Consider the following 17,508-nt stretch of genomic DNA (forward strand, 5'->3'; position numbering starts at 1 on the left):
TCCTTATTGGAGGGGAAATACCAGTAATTGGAAAATGATTTGAGCTATTTTGTGTAGTATTGTGCAAAAGCAGATTGCCATTTAATTTGAACAAAACGGTATCTATGGTATTGACTCAATAGATGGTTAGCCACAAATTTTCCTACGTAGCGTTTTTTAAGATGTGGTAAAGATATGCCTGATCCAAGCAGACTCTACCTGGGGTTTCAGTTTTTTTATTTGGAAATTGAGAATCTGGCTTTACAGTGAGGCTGGATTGTTATGATAAAATTCTTTGAATTTTTCTACAGAAATGGAAGTCAACAAGAGACCCTCATCTTTATTCAACTGTTCCTTTTTACTTTTATGTTCTTTTCCAAATAGTTATTTTCTGTTTCTCTTTTACCTTTTTGAAATTATGTTAAGGCTTTTCCAAGATTTTGGCATTCTGGACTAAAATACTCAAAATTATGCAGGGGATCTTCATTTACAAGGGAGTAGGATGGCGCCTGCATTCAAATGGGATTATCATACAGCCCCATAGCACAGTTGTTCCTTTTTCTTGTACAATGGGCTGATTGCAGCCTAGCAAGCACATTAGGACTTCTGTACATACTAATATATAAGGTCCTATGCTTATTTTGTTTTTTTTCCTCTAGGAATTGTTCCGTTGTTTGACTGGCTTGAAATTCAACTAAATTATATTGAATAATATGATTTTGTTATTTAGGTCTATGTTGCTATTGTAAAAATTACTCCTGCTTCAAATCTGAGTCCCCTTTTGTAGAACCCAGAGTACCTCTGCAATCTGAAAAAATCTAATATTTTTAATTATTGACTAGTTATTATTTTTTATGGTATTTACTATTTATCTTTGATACTGGTATTTCATGGTGGTTTAATTCACTGCCACATTGTTTATTCTTTTATGCTTTCTAATACTGCAGTGTTTCCATTTAGCAGGTGTATTCAGATGGAACAACAACAATGTCTACATAAGAAAGAAAAGCCAGTCTTCGAGAATTCTATGGTAAGCTGTTTTCTTCTTTTCTAAATAAAGGGGAAAAGGGAGGTATAACAGCTGTGATCTAATGGAGATTTTGTCTTGGGCAGCTGTTATATATCCTTCCTTGCTGCAACTTGAAGGAGGTATAACAGAGATGGAAGATAATAAGCAGAAACTGATTTGCAAAGAAAGATACAAGAAACGTGTTGATGAAGAAAGGAGACATCTTTCTGAGCTTGATTTGGAACGTGAAAAAGAGTGTGGAATATGTTTGGAGACTCAGACCAAAGTTGTATTGCCTAACTGCAGTCATTCCATGTGTTTGAATTGCTATCGGGAATGGTAGGAGCAATGAATCCTAGTAATGTATTTTATTTTTTGTAGTTTCTTATTTTTCTAACAGCATAATTCTATTTTTGAGCTTGAAAGATCATCTTACCCCTAGTTTCAGGGTTAGGCACATTTACATGAGACAGGAGCATTGAAAGGTTTGACAGATTTATAATTAACGCTGTCAGTTGTTATTGTTGTGTTTTGCAGGCATGCACGATCAGAATCATGCCCTTTCTGCAGTGATAGCTTGAAAAGAGTGAACTCAACAGACTTGTGGATTTTTACAAGTAGTGAAGAAGTTGTTGACATGGAAACATTGGGCAGAGAGAACTTAAAAAGGCTATTTAATTACATTGATAAGTTGCCACTTATAGTGCCAGAGAGCCTGTTTTAGGTTTATGATTCTCATTATGATTCCTATATGAAGTGAATGAATGTGAATTATCACTAGAAAATAAACAACAACGTCCATGTCTTATCGCCGATTATTGTTCTTAGAATGGGTAGGATTGGTCATGTCCAATGAAGAAGCTTCTCTAGATTTTTATGTCTTCCCATTTTTAGCAGCTCTCAAAAAAATTAGAAACCTTTAATATAAGGTGAATTTTTAAAAATTTACATCAAGAATTTGATTCTGGAAATTTCTGCAATCCCTACACATCTTTCCTTTAAAGGGCATTTTACAATTTGGCTTTCCAAAAATGGAAATAGTCTCAACCAAAATTTTCAGTTATACTTTAATCTGTGTCTCCAGATAACAACTCCCAATGATCGCCAATTCACACAGAACATTGGTCACACACCAATTCTCCCACATAACACTGCTTATGCATCACTCATTCGCAATAGGTTAACAGGTTTCTTTGATATCCAATTCTAACAATAGTTTTAGACCATCTTTGTGTTTTGCTTCCTCACATAATCTGTGTCTCCAGATATTTTTCCTTCTACACTCCCATACTCCCATACACTCGTTTTCCTTCTACTCACACCAATCATCTTCAACTTTGATTTCAAACCAAGAAAGGGGTTCAAGGTTTCTACAATTTCAAATTCAATTAAAATGATTTCAGTTTCTTGGAATTTTCTCTGGAGCAATCTTTGCTGCCCCAAAACTGTTTATACCCTTTTCCATAAGTAGGATACATACGCAGCAACATTTTCACTCAAACCCTGAAAAAGAACAAGCCTTCAGGGAATTTCGTCTGGATCTTTTATCATTAATGTAAACAAAGAAACACAATCTATAAATTCCCACTATTTTCTTGAAAAAGGAATCAGAAGAATTTACATTTTAAATGGCAAATATGAATACTTTCGAAATTGTGATGAGTTTCTTCTTCCGTATCTATCACATAAGTAGTTTTAGTGCCACCCCATTGTTGGCCACTCTTCGCCGCTACATCTGTAACCTGGACACTTTGCCTACTTCAATCGCCCCGCACAGTTCAGATCTCTCTTGCTACAGGATCTACGCATCAATTCTGCACTCAATGGCTCCACAATTATAGCCCCAAGCATAGTTTGTCAGGGATTACCCTATATTTGTCACGGTAACAATCTAGAAAGCAAATACTCAAAACTAATTGATTGAATATATCTCAGTCCCAGATGAAACATATAAAATTAACATTAATGGTAAAACTTAACAACATTTGAATCCTGCAAATACAGGCAGGGATTGCCTATAGTTACAGCCAAGAATAATGCCTTGTTCATGATGATATACAATAGAAAAATTCATTATGGAATGAAACGGTTTCATTATGTCTCAAGGATCAAATATGTAGAAATTTTGCATTATGTAATGAAACGGCAGCATTTCATCTCAATGATCAAAGATCTCTTAATCAAAATAATGGTTTCCATTAAATGAATGTCATTACAAATTGCAGGAAGAATAGTTAGGAGCTCTTTAATGAAGAGCAGATCCCCATAATAATCACATGGTCCAGAGAGATATCCCGCAGGTATGTACAAGTAGTTGAGAGTATAAATGAACAGAACATATGTACAGGTAGTCTAATAATCAGGACCCATGACCAAATCAAATGACTCACTAAAACAGAGACAACTCAGAAAGCTGTTGCTTCATCTGGATCAGTAAGTCCTTTGTGTTATGGAAACCAACGGAAGATAAATAAAATCAACTATACAGTTAGAAGAACATATTGTATTTCCAGGAGATGAATGAAGAAGCTTTATGGGCTTTCTAAAACAGTTGTTTTTCTGCCAATAGCAGGAACTTTATAGATAGCCCATAACAGTCAACATGGGATTGGTAATGGAGAGGCCATAACTGTTTGCAAGGCCGGACAATAGACACCTACACAGTCTATGATAAAATTTCATCAGGCATAAATGTTAATATGAGAGGAATAATCAAGGGTTCCAGCTCCTTCCCATCCCATCCATTCTTCCCACTCGTCCCAATAAGCGTTATTGATTCCCATCATGCCCTCGACAGAGTAATCAGCAGAATAACTTTGCTGCTTTGCCTTTGCTAAACTGGACATTAACGTCTGCTCATTATCACAAAAGTAACAACAATCAGAAAACCGTGGGCCTGCATAAGAGTCCCATATTACAGAATGAAAATGCATATAGATAAAGATTACTCTTAGGCAGGCAATTTACCTCATAAGCCTGATTGATCTTGTGAAATTGAACCCCACGCACATCTCCTTTGCAAACATCCAGATGATACTGTAAGCAGATTATATCAACATATGAGTGCAATATTAATGTTTTCTGACATTATATATGACCAGGGATATTGCCAGACAAATTTTCTTAAAAATTCTCAAGAATGTGTGAAGTCTGACATTTTTAATTTCTATTTCAAACCTGTATCTCTTTTTCTATTTGCTTCAGAAATGGAAGATTTATTGAAAATATCTGATCTTGAAAGTAAGAGACATAGCTTCAAATGGATACTTGCATACCTGCAACGCAAGGCGACGGTAGGCTCTCTTCACATCTTTTTCAGAAGCCCCAGGGGTCAATCTCAGCGTCTCATACTGCTCTTTCATCCCAGGAAAAGCAACAGAGGCCATCACAGTTACATTCCTCCTGCCTCCCATTTGTAATAGAATACAGATTAATAGCAGTGTGCAACCCATTGTGAGTGTCTGGAGCATCTTCCATAGTAGAGAAAACAAGGGATCTATCTTATTTGTGACAAGCACTCACCATAATCCCCAACTTTCTGACAGAATTAAGTCTTCTTGTTTCATGACACATGTACACACTTGGCTCACAAAAGTTTGAATGATCCATAGTAATCTATATCTACCAGAAACAATTGCAACATAGCAAAATCATCCTGAACCAAAAACTATCACATGCCACGTACCAACACTAATTCTGAAGGGTTAATCCATAATAGTAATACTTTAGGTGAGATCACGTAATTACAGAAAACCATCTCTAAGCATCTTGAACCCAAATGTCTATAGGTCTCGTGTGAATTCTATGATAGGTGCAACAAAATATATAAGAGTTCAGTTTTGCAACAGTTAACAGAGGTTCGCTCAAAATAATTGTGAGTTAAACTTTCCTCACTGATTTCTTCACAAATTTTTGTACTTTTGTATTCCTAAAAAAAATTGAATATCTTTATCTTTTTGTACCTGTAGAGTTTTTCCCAATTCCAAATCTAGTATACCTTTAATGTTTCTAGTATATTTGAGATCTATTTCTATTATTATTGGAATTTATCAAATATATAGGGGTATTAGTGCCCAGTGGGAGCATGGGGATGCTACAAAGCATATTCCTTATATTCGACACTTCTATTAAAGTACACCCATGGATCCACTCAAATGTCTCTGTTTGCTATTTGCTTGGTATTTCCTCTATCGAGCCCCTTTGACTTACCTTACCAGGCATTAGAAGAGGGTTCAAACAAGCAAGAGAAAGCTGAACCAATGATCATACGCTGTTAATTTTGTGAAGTGAACCTAGCAAATGTAGGAGTAGTTGCAAAAAAAACTTGCAAGATTCTCCGACAATTACAAAAAAGGCATGATAAGCATCGGATTAGCACATACCTCTCAGATGGGGACCAAATATGATTGCACTTTTCGAAAAAAAAAAAGTTTAAATTCCCACATAAGAAACGAAACAATTAGATACAGACCGTTTGAGATTCTAGAGAAGATTGCAGAGACACTCTTTCCAATCAGCATTAGCCTCGTACAAGGGCATTTGTTTTGTGGTGAATATAGATCAATTGAAGCTTTCTGAACCATCTTTATCAACAGGGACTGTCTTATCAATAGGAAGTGTTGATGAAAGGTAAAGTGTTGCGGAAGAGAAGCACGTAGACTTGGTAAAATGAAATAGAGTTATTCAAAATTGGAAAGAAGGGAGAACTCTGAGTGTCTAATAAATGGTACATTTAATAGAAGGGATAGGAAAATTTCCCTCAATTAAAAGTTGATGAGGACATTCAACTTGTAGGGGAAAAGGTTGATCTGAGTTGGACAAGGAAAGTTTGATTTGCAAAGTTGGATAGGTTGTAGAGCTAGGGAAAAAAAATACAGAGTTGGTTACAAACGACCCGAGGCTAGCGGGGTTTTAAGTAGATTGCAATTGTATGCCTGTAGGAGGTGTAAGATTGTAACCCCAAAGTTGTGGGAAGGAGACAAGAAAGCAACCCCTTGGTTGGAGGGTTGTGGGCAAGACAAACTAACCATAGCAGTTGGACACCCGTTATCCTAAGTTGTGGAGTTAACCAAGAATGTAACTTTTCTTGCAGAGGAAAATACCATATTATGGGGAATCAAAAGGCCTGCAACTCAACATTGCTACAATATAGACATTCTTGAGTTGTATGTCACACTCGAGTTAAATGGGTCTGGACTAGTGTTCATGTTCAATGCACTTAATACAACATTCCATGGGCACACACCAAGAGTTACACGTCACATCTCTCAATACAATAACAATCAGTAACAACCGGATCAAACTAACCATTTATTATACAGCAAATTGCTTCTCCAAACAAGATCAGACATATGCTAGCTACCAATGACAGCTCAGCTAAAGTCTACAGGTCTACGTAATCACATAATTATGAGATATGATCAAAATAATTACATGATTATTGACTACATGTACTTATTCTATCAACAAAGCAATATAACATAGCTATACAATTCCCAAACAATGATTGTGTGAGCAGTCAGGAAACTGAAATAAAAAGATCAAATATACACAAAGTAAATAGCAAAATTTCACCTCTTTTAGATCATATGTAAGACAAAAAATGCCAAAGCAATCTGTTCTCTTCCCGTCCGGAGTCAGGGTGGTAGTGGGTGCAGGGGTTGGCGCCTGAGTTTGGCTACAAAAATACCAATAACGACACTTAAACAATTCACCAAACTGCACAATAAATCAGAGAATTTCACCATAGCCTTTCCAGTGTGGATTTTACCTTGGAGCAACTAAGCAGACAACTTTCATGGACGGAAAACATTTTTCTGTATTGACATTGAAGGAGAACGTGGCTGGTTTTTGCGGCAAGAAAGAACTGTTCAGACGATATAAAGAGACGTTCTTCTTCCTCTGCAAAAGCTGAGATGTCCCAGTAAACGAGATATCGGCCATGGCCATATCCAAGCTGATCAGACACCGTGAATTCAGAGATGTCGGAGCTTAAATTGAGTTGAAGGGTAGAATATAGATGGGTCTTTGTTGTATTAAATTCAGAGTTGTGCCGCGATGGGATATCCCGTTTTCAAAATTTTTGACAGACCCCAAATTTTATTAAAAATTTCTTTTTCATTGGGTATGATGCAATTAAACCACGAGGAAATTTGATATGAAACCTTTCTCACTGATAAAGCTATAAGTCAAAAAAACTGTTCTCCAGGCACCAAAAACTTTCAGATGGCAACCAATGACACCATTTCATTTACCTTTCAAAAAGATGAACATGACCTAAACAGGTAATGTCCTTTACCTTGGTTAGAAGGTTCGTTCCTGATTTTACATGAGCGAGGGTTGCTCCTGAAAGGTCAACCCTATAAGTTTATGTGTGCGTGTCCTGCAATACTGTAAACTAAAAGACACTGGAGCCAAAGAGAACCTTACATCTTCTACATGAGCATGATTTTGGTAGGTATCCAATGCAGCAATCTTACTTAAAAGTCTCTGTCTCAAATTGCCCGTATACATCTGTGAGCCCTTCAAAATCCTAGCATTGCTTCCTAAAACCACATTGGCAACCTCATCACATTGTCCTGACTGACCGTCCAATTGCAATCTCCTTGCAGTCTCATTTGTGGGTTTCCACAGCTTGATTCCATGCAGAACAATATCTGGTCCCAGGATTGGTATCAGGCTCTGCGATGAAAATATCCCCAAAAACCAAAGCATCTTCAGCCACCCATCATCTCAGAAACTAAAAATACAGGAGAGGAGAAGAAAGCAACGTTACTTACTTTCACAATGGCAGGATGTTTTGCGAGATTGTAGCATTCCAGAAGCCATAAAAAGCAGTTTAGCTCCGAGGGGCCCCTTAGTCCTTTCTTGGAGATCTCATTATGCAGTGCCGTATGGCGTATACCCCATTCAATATACAGTTTAGTAAAGTTATAATCGATATTTGTATTTACTGTTACATAGCCCTGTTGGCTGAAAACAGAAATGGCTGCGGGCCCCATTCTTGAGAGCCAGAGTAGGTGGTAAGCCGCCCAAGCGCCTACAGCTGCGATTTCCTCTGCAAAATACCTTCGAACCTGAGACATACAGAGTCGGCTAATAAGCACTCCACCAGAATCGATAAGAAGAACTGCAATTGTGCAACCTTGAGAGGGTTTCCGTTGAGGTTTCGCGAGACTCCAGCAATACAACTCGCGCCAGCTGCAGAGGTTTTGCGAGACCTGGGCAATACAACTCGCGCTAGCTGCAGAAGTTCTCGGTTGAGGCCATAGTAATTGAAGGGACCATGACGAATATCGTATGTCAGTGGAAAGCAGAAGGGTCGCGCCAGGTGTCAACCTGACAATGAAAAGAACGACGAAAGTCTGTTTCAATAGGAAGGCCTATCGGCCTAAATATAGAAAATTAAAATTGAATAATAATATATTTAAATATAGGAAAAAAATATTTAAGGTTTTTTTTTTGTGTTTTTTTTTTTTAAATAAAGCTTTTTTATTTCGTAATATGTTTAAATATATAAACTGTTTTTTTTTAAGTTTTTTCCTTGTTTTTTCTTTTGATAAATAAAACTTTTTTATTTTATTATTTGTTTGTGATTTATAAGACTGTCTAGTATCTAAAAAAACAATGATTTAGGGGTATCTAAGTTGTCAAAATAACCTGGGATTACACTCAGTTTGCTCTACACTAATCTTTAACATGACTAAATTTAAGGTGTCTTTTCTAAATTAGTACACAATTTGAAACTTAGATCACCTCAAAATATAAGACCCTTCAAAACCAATCACACTAATCAGATTTGGTAAAGTATTGAAGAATAATAAATTTTTAAAATAAGATAAAGTTTTAAATCTTTCGTAGAGTATTGAAAAATAATAATTTTTTGAAATAAGATAAAATTGTATATCATTATAGTTGATTTGGTAAAGTAGTGAAGAATAATAAACTTTTGAAATAAGATAAAGTTGTATACATTATAGTCATTGATGAGAAAACACTATTCATATTTAACTTCTTTCATGCCACTAAATTTTAAGTTCTTTTATTGTGAATTTGTACTTATAATTGATAAAAACTATATAATATTTCAATTTCTTATTTTTAATAATTTCATTATTTTTTTTTGTGAACTTGGTAGTACTTCCTCTATTTATATTATTTGTTCAAAATCAAATTTTCCATTTGTTCCAGGTGGTCTTACTTGCCCGAAGGAAACCAGGTAGCCACCTGTCAGCATTAAAAGCTATCCAAAATTTAAAAAGGTCCTTCTCTATCCGTCTAGCAGCATTATCTATACTATCTATACTGCAATTCAAGTTAAACAAGTAAAAACTATTCATCATAAAACTTCAACAAAATGTAACTGGACCTCTGCTTCAATCCTCGTCCGAGGATATTACTGGGGCTGGCGCTTTGGCGCTGGAGCCCAGCATCTCGCTCCTCTTCATGTCTTGCAGTGTTTGTTCAATTCTCCCCAGTGCTAAGTTGTTTCTGTAAGTTTGGATCTGGATTGCCACTATCTCCCTGAGGAGTTCTGCCCTGATGGGATCCTTCTCCTTGGTGTCTTCCTTTGCCTCTGGACCTCTGCTTGCTACTTGTTCCCTATTGAGAGTCATAGCCCAGGCCACCACGTTCTTCATGACCCAGTATTGTTGGATCGTCTGTCTGAAGAGAGTGTGCCATCCTCGGGAGTTCCCTGGGTCAGGAACCATGTCCTCCCATTCTTCCATGGGAATGTCTTGGTTCCTTATGTTGTCATTTAGTTCTCGCTCCCAGCCAGCTATTTGGGCTCTGACCTCCAGTGGGTTCCCTGCCATGTAAGCGTCGATGAGGGTTTTCATGTGTTCTCGTCCTGTCTTTCTCCCTCTCTTGCTTTGCTCTTTGTTTGGGCCGCTCACCCCCTTAGCCATCTTTTTGCCTGTGTCTCTCTTACCCTTCATGGTCACCTCTTTTCCGTCTCTTGCCATGTTGTCTTCGTAGCTGATACTGCTTGCTTCTTTCCTTTTGATGGCCTCCACTCTGTACTGGACGTAGTTTGAGGTGAGACCTATCACATAACCATAACAAGTATCAGTTTGATGTTGTACAAACATCCAAACAATTTTCCATTTACCTGTGTCACATTTGATATCCCTTTCAGGGCCGAATTTGAGGCTTTTTATGGTTTCTTTTAGTGTTTCCCAACTCGTCACATGGTTTTGGGTTCTTCTAGTCCTTTCTTTTTTACCTTCGTATTATTCTTTCGTCAACATCCGTCACTTAGACAATGTGATAAAGGCATCTACACAAGACCGCCACTAGGATAGACTGAATTACTATTCTTTGCTTCGCAGGGAAGCTTGGCCATGGAGATTTTCTCCAGGGGTCTAAACAGCAGGACCCTGGCCCTATTCTCCGCCGCACTAGGTAAATTTCTTATTTTTTGTTTTCCTCTTTTCTCTATTCTCTTTACTCTATGTAACTCTCTGTTTTTTCCCTCTGTTTTACCCGAGGAGTCCCCAACAGGAATCATAAGGGCCACACTCTCTCGCATTTCATTTCTTGAGGTTACCGTGGTGGAAACCTCTCCATTCCTGGTTTCTGCACCATCCTCTCCTAGTCGTAGGCACCACATGGTCATAGCGAGCTTCCCCATCCTAGTATCCTTACCAAGTTTGCTCGTCTTTCCTCTACTTGCTCCCTTCTCTCTGAGCTCTAGCTTCATCACTAGGGTTTTCATTAAGAAGTCTATAATCTTCACCCATCCAGGGTCCCAGGAGTTCCTGGATTCATCCCTACCAGAATCCCTGCCTATCCTGGACACTTTTCCTAGTTTTTTAAAGAAAGGCATCCTAATTCTTAAAATGTTGAGGGCCAGAGTAGCAACATACCAACTATCAGAGCTGGTTCCGCTGCTATCCCTGGGTTGCATCGTCGTTCCTCGGCCACCTTTCTTCTCTCCTGCTCTCGTTTTCTCCCTCTGCATGCATCTGCCTATAGACTTTTTCCCTTTATGTTTTATTCCCCTCCCCATTCTGTCCTTGCACTTCTCTTCCACCTGTCTATCGTATTTACTCCCCTCTCTGATCCCTACGTCATCACCTTAGAATGGTGACACTTCGTCCTTTCCCACGCTATATCTCATTAAATATCGCTTGCTCCCGGATTCTCTTGCAGCATGTCCTCTTCCCTCGTCCTACCAATTGTTGGCATCCTCTTGCCCACACTCCTGCTGGCCCCCCTGCCATCCTCATTGTCTTCCTTTCCCGTCTCCACCGGCCTGCTCTCGGGGTCTGTTCCTTCCCTGCCCTGTCCGTCCACCTGCCCTTCCCCTTGTCCTCTCCCTCCACTTCCCATTCTTATACTTGTCCTTTCACTCGTGTGGACTCTTCCTACCACTTCCCAGTCCCATCTCCCCTAACCCACTTCCTCCACGTTGCTGCACCCCGATCGGGGGTTCTCCTCCTCTTCCTTGTCTTTTTCTAGGATTTTCACTAAGTTCTCCATCTCCTCCATCTGATATAGTTCTTCTACTTTTTATCTAAAGTTCTTCCTACCTGGTCACATCCCCAATTTTCCAGATTATCTGCTACCACATTGCCCTTCCTTTAGACGTGTGTAGGGATGATGTAGTCTATTTGTCTGATTAGCTTACTCATCTCTTGGACCAGCCATGCAGTTCTCCAGCTTTGGATGATCTTCTCCCACTGTGTTCCTTGTTGTAGCTTCTTCACCATTTCAATCACCATTTTTGAGTCTCCTTCTACCTGTAGTTTTTGAAATCGCTCTCTTATCGCAATTTCCAGCCCTCTTTTCAGGGCATGAAGCTCTGCTTCATTATTTGTCGTGTTGCCACAGTCCATAGCGTAGACTCTAAGTGTCTTACCCCTATCATCTTTGAATAATCCTCCTGTCCCCGCCTCTCCAAGGTTCCCTTTTGCAGCCCCATCGAAATTTAGTTTGATGAATTCCTTCGGAGGCCTTTTGAATTGGTTTTCTTCCTCTCCTTTGGTGGTGTGGTGCTTCCATGAAGATGTGTGCAACATACTTGGTTTCAGGTTCAGGCGTGTCATTACCTTTTCTTCCTGTGGATTAGTTTTCCAATCCTCCTCAAACCATTTCTCTGCTAGTATAGTCTCTCGTATATTTTGGGTTATCTGGTTCCATTTTTCTGCTTTTGCTCTTCTTTCTTCTTTGAAGATCAGGTTGTTTCGTTCTTTCCATATATTCCATAGGACAAATCCTAGTGAGAGTCTCCAAGCACGGTTCAGGATTGTGTTTTGGTACGGATTTTTCTGCCAGTTATCTATTGTTGTTTTCATGTTATTTGGATTCCTATCACTGATTTCAAAAAGTTGATGGTGTTGTTTCCATAGGTTATCGCTGTATTTACAAGCATTGGTAAGGTGCTCCATTGTCTCTACCTGTTCTCGGCATAAGATGCATATCGAGGGGCCTTGCATCCCTTTTTTTTTCAATTGATCCCATGTTAATGCTCGACCATGGCGCAAGATCCAAATAAAGAAAGCAATCTTCAGCCATGTTTTTTCCTTCCATATGCTTTCCCAGGTATTTGTTTCTTGATGCTTGAGGTGTTCTGCTTGTAATTGATAACCTTCTCTAATTGTAAACATTCCTTTGATCCTGTAGCCCCATCTTAGAATGTCCAGTCCTTCTTTTTTTGCTATTTTCCTGGTTGCCATTTCCGTTTCGTATAGCTTCCATTGGGGTGTTTCTGGTGCTTCTAGCCAATCCTATTTTTGTTTCCACTTTCTCCAATATTCTCCTAGGTCTATGCACCAGAAGTTTTGCACTGTGTTTCCCCCTTGGAGATTAGTGAATTGGTGGATTTCTTCTAGCTGAGGCTGGCTGTTTAATTTTTCTCTCTGTTGCCACGCTTCTTCCCAGAAGTTGGCTTTGTCACCTCCTCTGATTTCCCAGAAGCTGTGGTTGCTGATTAGATCCTTGTTGACACTGGCTAGGTTCCATATTGTTGAACCTTTCTTGTCGTTATGGCTTCTCAGCCCAAAGGTCTATCCCTCCCTGTATCCATCTCCACCACAACTTTGCTCCCATTACCTGATTCAGTATGTATGGGTATCGGAGTCCAAGGCCTCCTTCTTTTAGGGGTTTGCTAAGCCAGCTCCAGGATAGAAGCGCCCATTTTTTTACCATGCTGGGTCCTTGCCATAAAAACTTTTTGAACATGTCTACCATTTTTTGGAAGACTGTTTTGGGAGTCGCTTGACTAGTTAGTTGGTATATCGGGATGGATTGTAATACTGACCTTAGTAGTATTACGCGACTTGGTATGTTCAAAGTTCTGAATGTCCAGTTCTGCATTTTTCTTTGGATTTTTCCCAACAAGGGTTTCCAATTAGCCACTCTGCTCTGCTGGTCATTTAGCTGGATGCCTAGATATTTCGTAGGGAAATTTCCTATTCTGAATCCCATAATTCTTGCTAGGAAGGCTTGAGAGGGTGCTGAGGTGTTAAAGAAGAAGATATTAGACTTATCTTTGTTTATCTCCGTCCTTGAAGCACTAGTGAAGTTTGTGAGGATTTCCATAATTTTCCTAGCTTCCTTGAGCGATGCCTGTCCATACATCATTATGTCATCTACAAATTGTTGGTGGGTTAATGGAAGGTCATTCCCCCATAGTCTAAGGCCTGTATATTGTTCACTGCAGACTTTCACTTTTATATATCTTCCTAGGCCTTCCGCTGCTAGGATAAACAAGAAGGGCGAAAGCGGGTCGCCTTGCCTGAGCCCTCTGGTTGCGTTGAATGCCTCTGTGGGGGATCCATTGAGCATAATTGACAGAACTAGGGTGGTTACCATTGACATTATCCAACTTATCCATCTTTCATCAAAGCCAAATGCCTTCAGTATTCGTTGTAGATACTCCCAGTTCAATCGATCATAGGCTTTGGCCAAATCTAATTTTACCAGCATTCCTTTGGTTTTTGATTTTTTTAATGAGTGAATTTCTTCTTGTGCCACCACTATGTCGTCTGTTATTTGTCTACCTTTGACAAACCCTGTTTGTTCTTGAGATATCAACCCAGGTAATATGGGTTTTAAACGGTTGACCATTATTGTGGCCAAGATTTTGTATATGACATTACAGAGTGCTATTGGTCGGAACCCTTGCGGTTCTTCTGAGTGCTCTGTCTTCAGGATCAGGGCTAGAAATGTTGAATTCAGGGTCGGGTGCATTCTTTTGGTACACCTAGACTCCTCCACTAGTTTCACTATGTCTTCACTTAGGAAAGACCAGGTCGCTTGGAAGAATTCGACAGTGAATCCATCTGGCCCTGGTGCTTTGTTTCTCGCCATATTCCTAATTACCTCCTCCACCTCTGATTTAGATATTTCTCTTAATAGAGCCAGGTTCTGGTCTCTTCTCACCAAATTGGGGATATGTTGAATGATTTTATTAATATTATCCCCCTTCTAATGTTTGGTTCTGTCAGGAGCCCTTTGAAATGCTGTACTAACAGATTCTCCATTTCTTCCTTTTGGGTGAGCCGATTGCCTTGTTGATCCATTAAGGAGAAGATTCTGTTCTGCTGCCTGTGCTGTATCATTGCTTTATGGAAGAACTTTGTGTTTCTTTCTCCTTCTTTTAACCATTGGATTCTTGATTTTTGTTTCCATAGGATTTCCTCTTGTTGTCTTCTTTCTTCCAATTTGTTAATCAGCAGCCCTTCCTCTTCTGCGAGCCCTTCACTTCTACCCTCATTGATTATTTGTTGTTGTATTTTCTTCATCTTTGTTTGGATTATCTCCTGTTCCTTCTGTATGTTACCGAATTCTTCCTTGTTCCATTTCTTTATCTTACCTTTTAGATATTTTAGTCTAAGTTGAAAGGTGTGCATCTGGTTTCTTCCTCCTATCTCATTCTCATTCCCTTTCCACCATTCCTTCATTTTTTCTATAAGGGTTGGTTCTCTTAGCCAAAATGCCTCAAACCTAAAGGGTTTGTTCTGGTTTCCTTGATTCATTTCTATTTCTAGTTTAATAGGCCAGTGGTCTGACCCTAGACACAGAAGAATTGATGCTTCATAGAATATGTCTTTGCCAATGAAGTGTTCTGTTGCCAAGAATCTATCTAGCCAAGAGGTTATCTGTCTGCTCCCTCCCCTTCTATTGTTCCATGTATATTTTCCATTTATAGTTGGGATGTCTACCAATTTTAGTTCTTCTTGAAGATCTCTGAATCTCTCCATTTCCAGCTCTTCTCTTTGCAATCCTCCTCTTTTCTCCTCTATTGATGTTATCAAATTGAAGTCCCCTGCTATCAGCCAGAGTTTTTCCTCGTGAAGTTTACCAAGCTTCTGTATTTGTTGGAGGAAATTTCCTTTTTCCACTGGAATATGAGGGCCATATATTGTAGAGACTAAAAACCATTCTCTGTTTCCAATTAGACGGAACTGCCCCGTGAGGATTCTTTTCATACCCACCCAATAGTCTACTGTGATCTCTGCTGGGTTCCACAATATTGTTATACCTCCCGCACTACCTTTCGCATCTATGGTCATGCATTCATACCTTGGTTTTATTTTGCTTAGTATGTCCTCCATTCTCCCTCCTGTGATTTTTGTTTCTTGTAGTAGCATGAGTTGAGGTTTTTCTTTTCTTAGTCTTTCAGCTAAGTGTCTCTGCTTGCCTCTGTTATTGAGGCCTCTTATATTCCAGGATGTAATTATCATTGGGTTACTTGGTTTATTTGTTGAAATACTGTCGATAGCGGTACTACCCTCCCTGTATTCACTAGCATTTCTCCCATAATCTGTATAGATTCTTGTAGGTTTCTTCGACCTCTTTTCTTTCCGCCTTTCATTTTATTTGGGTAATCTTGGGTACTGTCCTGGTGCATCCCCAGTTGTTCTGCCATCTCCACCTTCCCCTACCCCTGTTTAACTTGATACTGCTGGAATGTTTCTCTGTATAGTCATTTTTGGTCTTCTGGAATGAATCACTCATCTAGGTGTCTCCATTCATTCAACAGTTTCCTCAGCAACTCTTCTTCCATGCTTAGTTCTTCTCCCCTACTTGTATCTATTTCCATTGTAGTGTTATCCATCTTCTCTCTATCTCCCTTCTCCTCCTTCTCTGTCGGCTCACTTTGGGCTTTCCTCTTAGGTTTTAGTTTACCTTGACTTGAGCTACTTTCCTTTCCTTTTTCCCCCTGATAGTCCATTATTTGGACCTCGTTATCTTCTTCTTCTTCTCCTCCTTGTAGCACATCGAAGCTATTTGTTCTGCTCGGATGAGCTTGTTGTTCTTTTTCCCCCTGCTGGTATTCTCTCTTACTTGTCTTCTTTTACTTTTCACTTCTTGAAACCCTTCCTTGTCTTCTTGATTTTTCCTCTGTTGTTTATGCATGTTCTCTCCCTCTTCTATATTCAGTGGGCACTCCTTAAATAGGTGGCCATACTCATGACATCTTCTACATCTGAATGGGATGTGTTCGTAGTCTAGGGTTTGCTGCCAGACCTCTTCATGGTACTCTAGTTCCACTGTGTCTGGGATGGGTTCAGCTATATTCATGTAAACACATATTCTCGCATATGAAGTATATCTTCCTTTTTTTGTCATTTCTGCTATTTTAACAAATCTGCCTATCATGTTTCCTATGCCCTCCAGTATCTCTGGGTCCCAGAAGTCCATTGGGAGGCCAAAGAACCTACCCACACCGGGACTGCCAAATTTTTTTCCTTGTCTGGGTCATAGCATTCTTCCAAGCATCTCATAAACAATCCACCATTATAATGAAAGTAAGGACCATTTTCAATTTTCTTTGTCTTGTAGGTTCGAGAATATTACTGTGAAGAAGCCTCTAGCTCCTAGCTTGAGCTCGATATGGCCTCGGGGCTGCCATTTTTGCTGAATCCATTTGGTGAGGTCCTTTTCTGTCGGCCATACTCCGATGAACTTGCATATTAGTGCGTGGTATTTCATGTAACTTCTGTATCGCTCCAGTTTGTTCATCAGTATGATGAATCTTGGTTTCTTCGTCGCACATGGTAAACATTTACCTCTGCTGCCTGCCTGCCATCTTGCTTCGAGGACCGGTCCTGACATTCTGTTTGTTTCTCCCGCTTGTTTTTGGTTACTAGTGTTCTGGCATGATTCCCCTGCTGTCGCGTCTCGATAGGAGGGGATCTCTCCCCCCCTTTCCTCCTCTGTCATTCCGCTCTGTTTCCTGGCCTCTTGGGTTTGCAGCTTTTCTGCAGTCTGCAGGATTTTGGGGACGTGGTACCATCTATCTCATGGTTGCCTAGCCATTAGGATTGCAGAGCTCTCCGACCATTAACATTACAACATTGAGTGCAACAATGAAAATCCAAATCATTACTTTACAATATTATTAATGGTCGCAGTCTTGGCTTGGCCTAAACTGCTCCTTTTTTGGTGGCTGCATACTACAACCTTTGGAAAACTTAAAGAATTCTCGTGGCAATGCCCTTTCCGTCACGACTTAATAATTTCATTATTATTCCCAATTTTACTTTTTAAATTTAGGAGTATGATTA

At 39.4% G+C, this 17,508-nt stretch overlaps 3 protein-coding genes across 4 annotated transcripts; 1 reads left to right on the forward strand and 2 right to left on the reverse strand.

The window, feature by feature from the left end:
* Window positions 1-595: 595 nt before the first annotated feature.
* Window positions 596-1,768, forward strand: LOC149179552 (E3 ubiquitin-protein ligase AIRP2-like). Its single transcript, XM_089418014.1, has 3 exons — window positions 596-1,009; window positions 1,093-1,327; window positions 1,526-1,768. The coding sequence occupies exons 2-3, from the start codon at window positions 1,140-1,142 to the stop codon at window positions 1,710-1,712; spliced, it is 375 nt and encodes a 124-aa protein (XP_089274140.1). The 5' UTR covers window positions 596-1,009; window positions 1,093-1,139; the 3' UTR covers window positions 1,713-1,768.
* A 1,394-nt stretch (window positions 1,769-3,162) lies between these two features.
* On the reverse strand, window positions 3,163-6,699 carry LOC149179553 (chaperone protein dnaJ 8, chloroplastic-like). Of its 2 annotated transcripts, XM_089415692.1 has the most exons (4): window positions 6,563-6,699; window positions 4,264-4,390; window positions 3,956-4,024; window positions 3,163-3,840 (listed from the first exon to the last, which is right to left on the reverse strand). In XM_089415692.1, exons 2-4 carry the CDS (start codon window positions 4,372-4,374, stop codon window positions 3,670-3,672), a joined length of 351 nt encoding a protein of 116 aa, XP_089271818.1. In that variant the 5' UTR covers window positions 4,375-4,390; window positions 6,563-6,699; the 3' UTR covers window positions 3,163-3,669. The 2 variants fall into 2 exon arrangements, with proteins under 2 accessions (XP_089271818.1, XP_089271817.1); XM_089415691.1 differs by lacking the exon at window positions 6,563-6,699 and having other exon boundaries at window positions 4,264-5,513.
* A 205-nt stretch (window positions 6,700-6,904) lies between these two features.
* On the reverse strand, window positions 6,905-9,897 carry LOC149179554 (uncharacterized). Its single transcript, XM_089413577.1, has 4 exons — window positions 9,398-9,897; window positions 9,215-9,292; window positions 7,768-8,326; window positions 6,905-7,669 (listed from the first exon to the last, which is right to left on the reverse strand). The coding sequence occupies exons 1-4, from the start codon at window positions 9,895-9,897 to the stop codon at window positions 7,313-7,315; spliced, it is 1,494 nt and encodes a 497-aa protein (XP_089269703.1). The 3' UTR covers window positions 6,905-7,312.
* Window positions 9,898-17,508: the final 7,611 nt, after the last annotated feature.

This window comes from Pinus tabuliformis, chromosome 3_2, assembly GCF_031772625.1.
Source record: "Pinus tabuliformis cultivar Carrire ecotype Pingquan chromosome 3_2, CPIR1, whole genome shotgun sequence".
In the NCBI taxonomy this organism is placed as follows: domain Eukaryota; kingdom Viridiplantae; phylum Streptophyta; class Pinopsida; order Pinales; family Pinaceae; genus Pinus; species Pinus tabuliformis.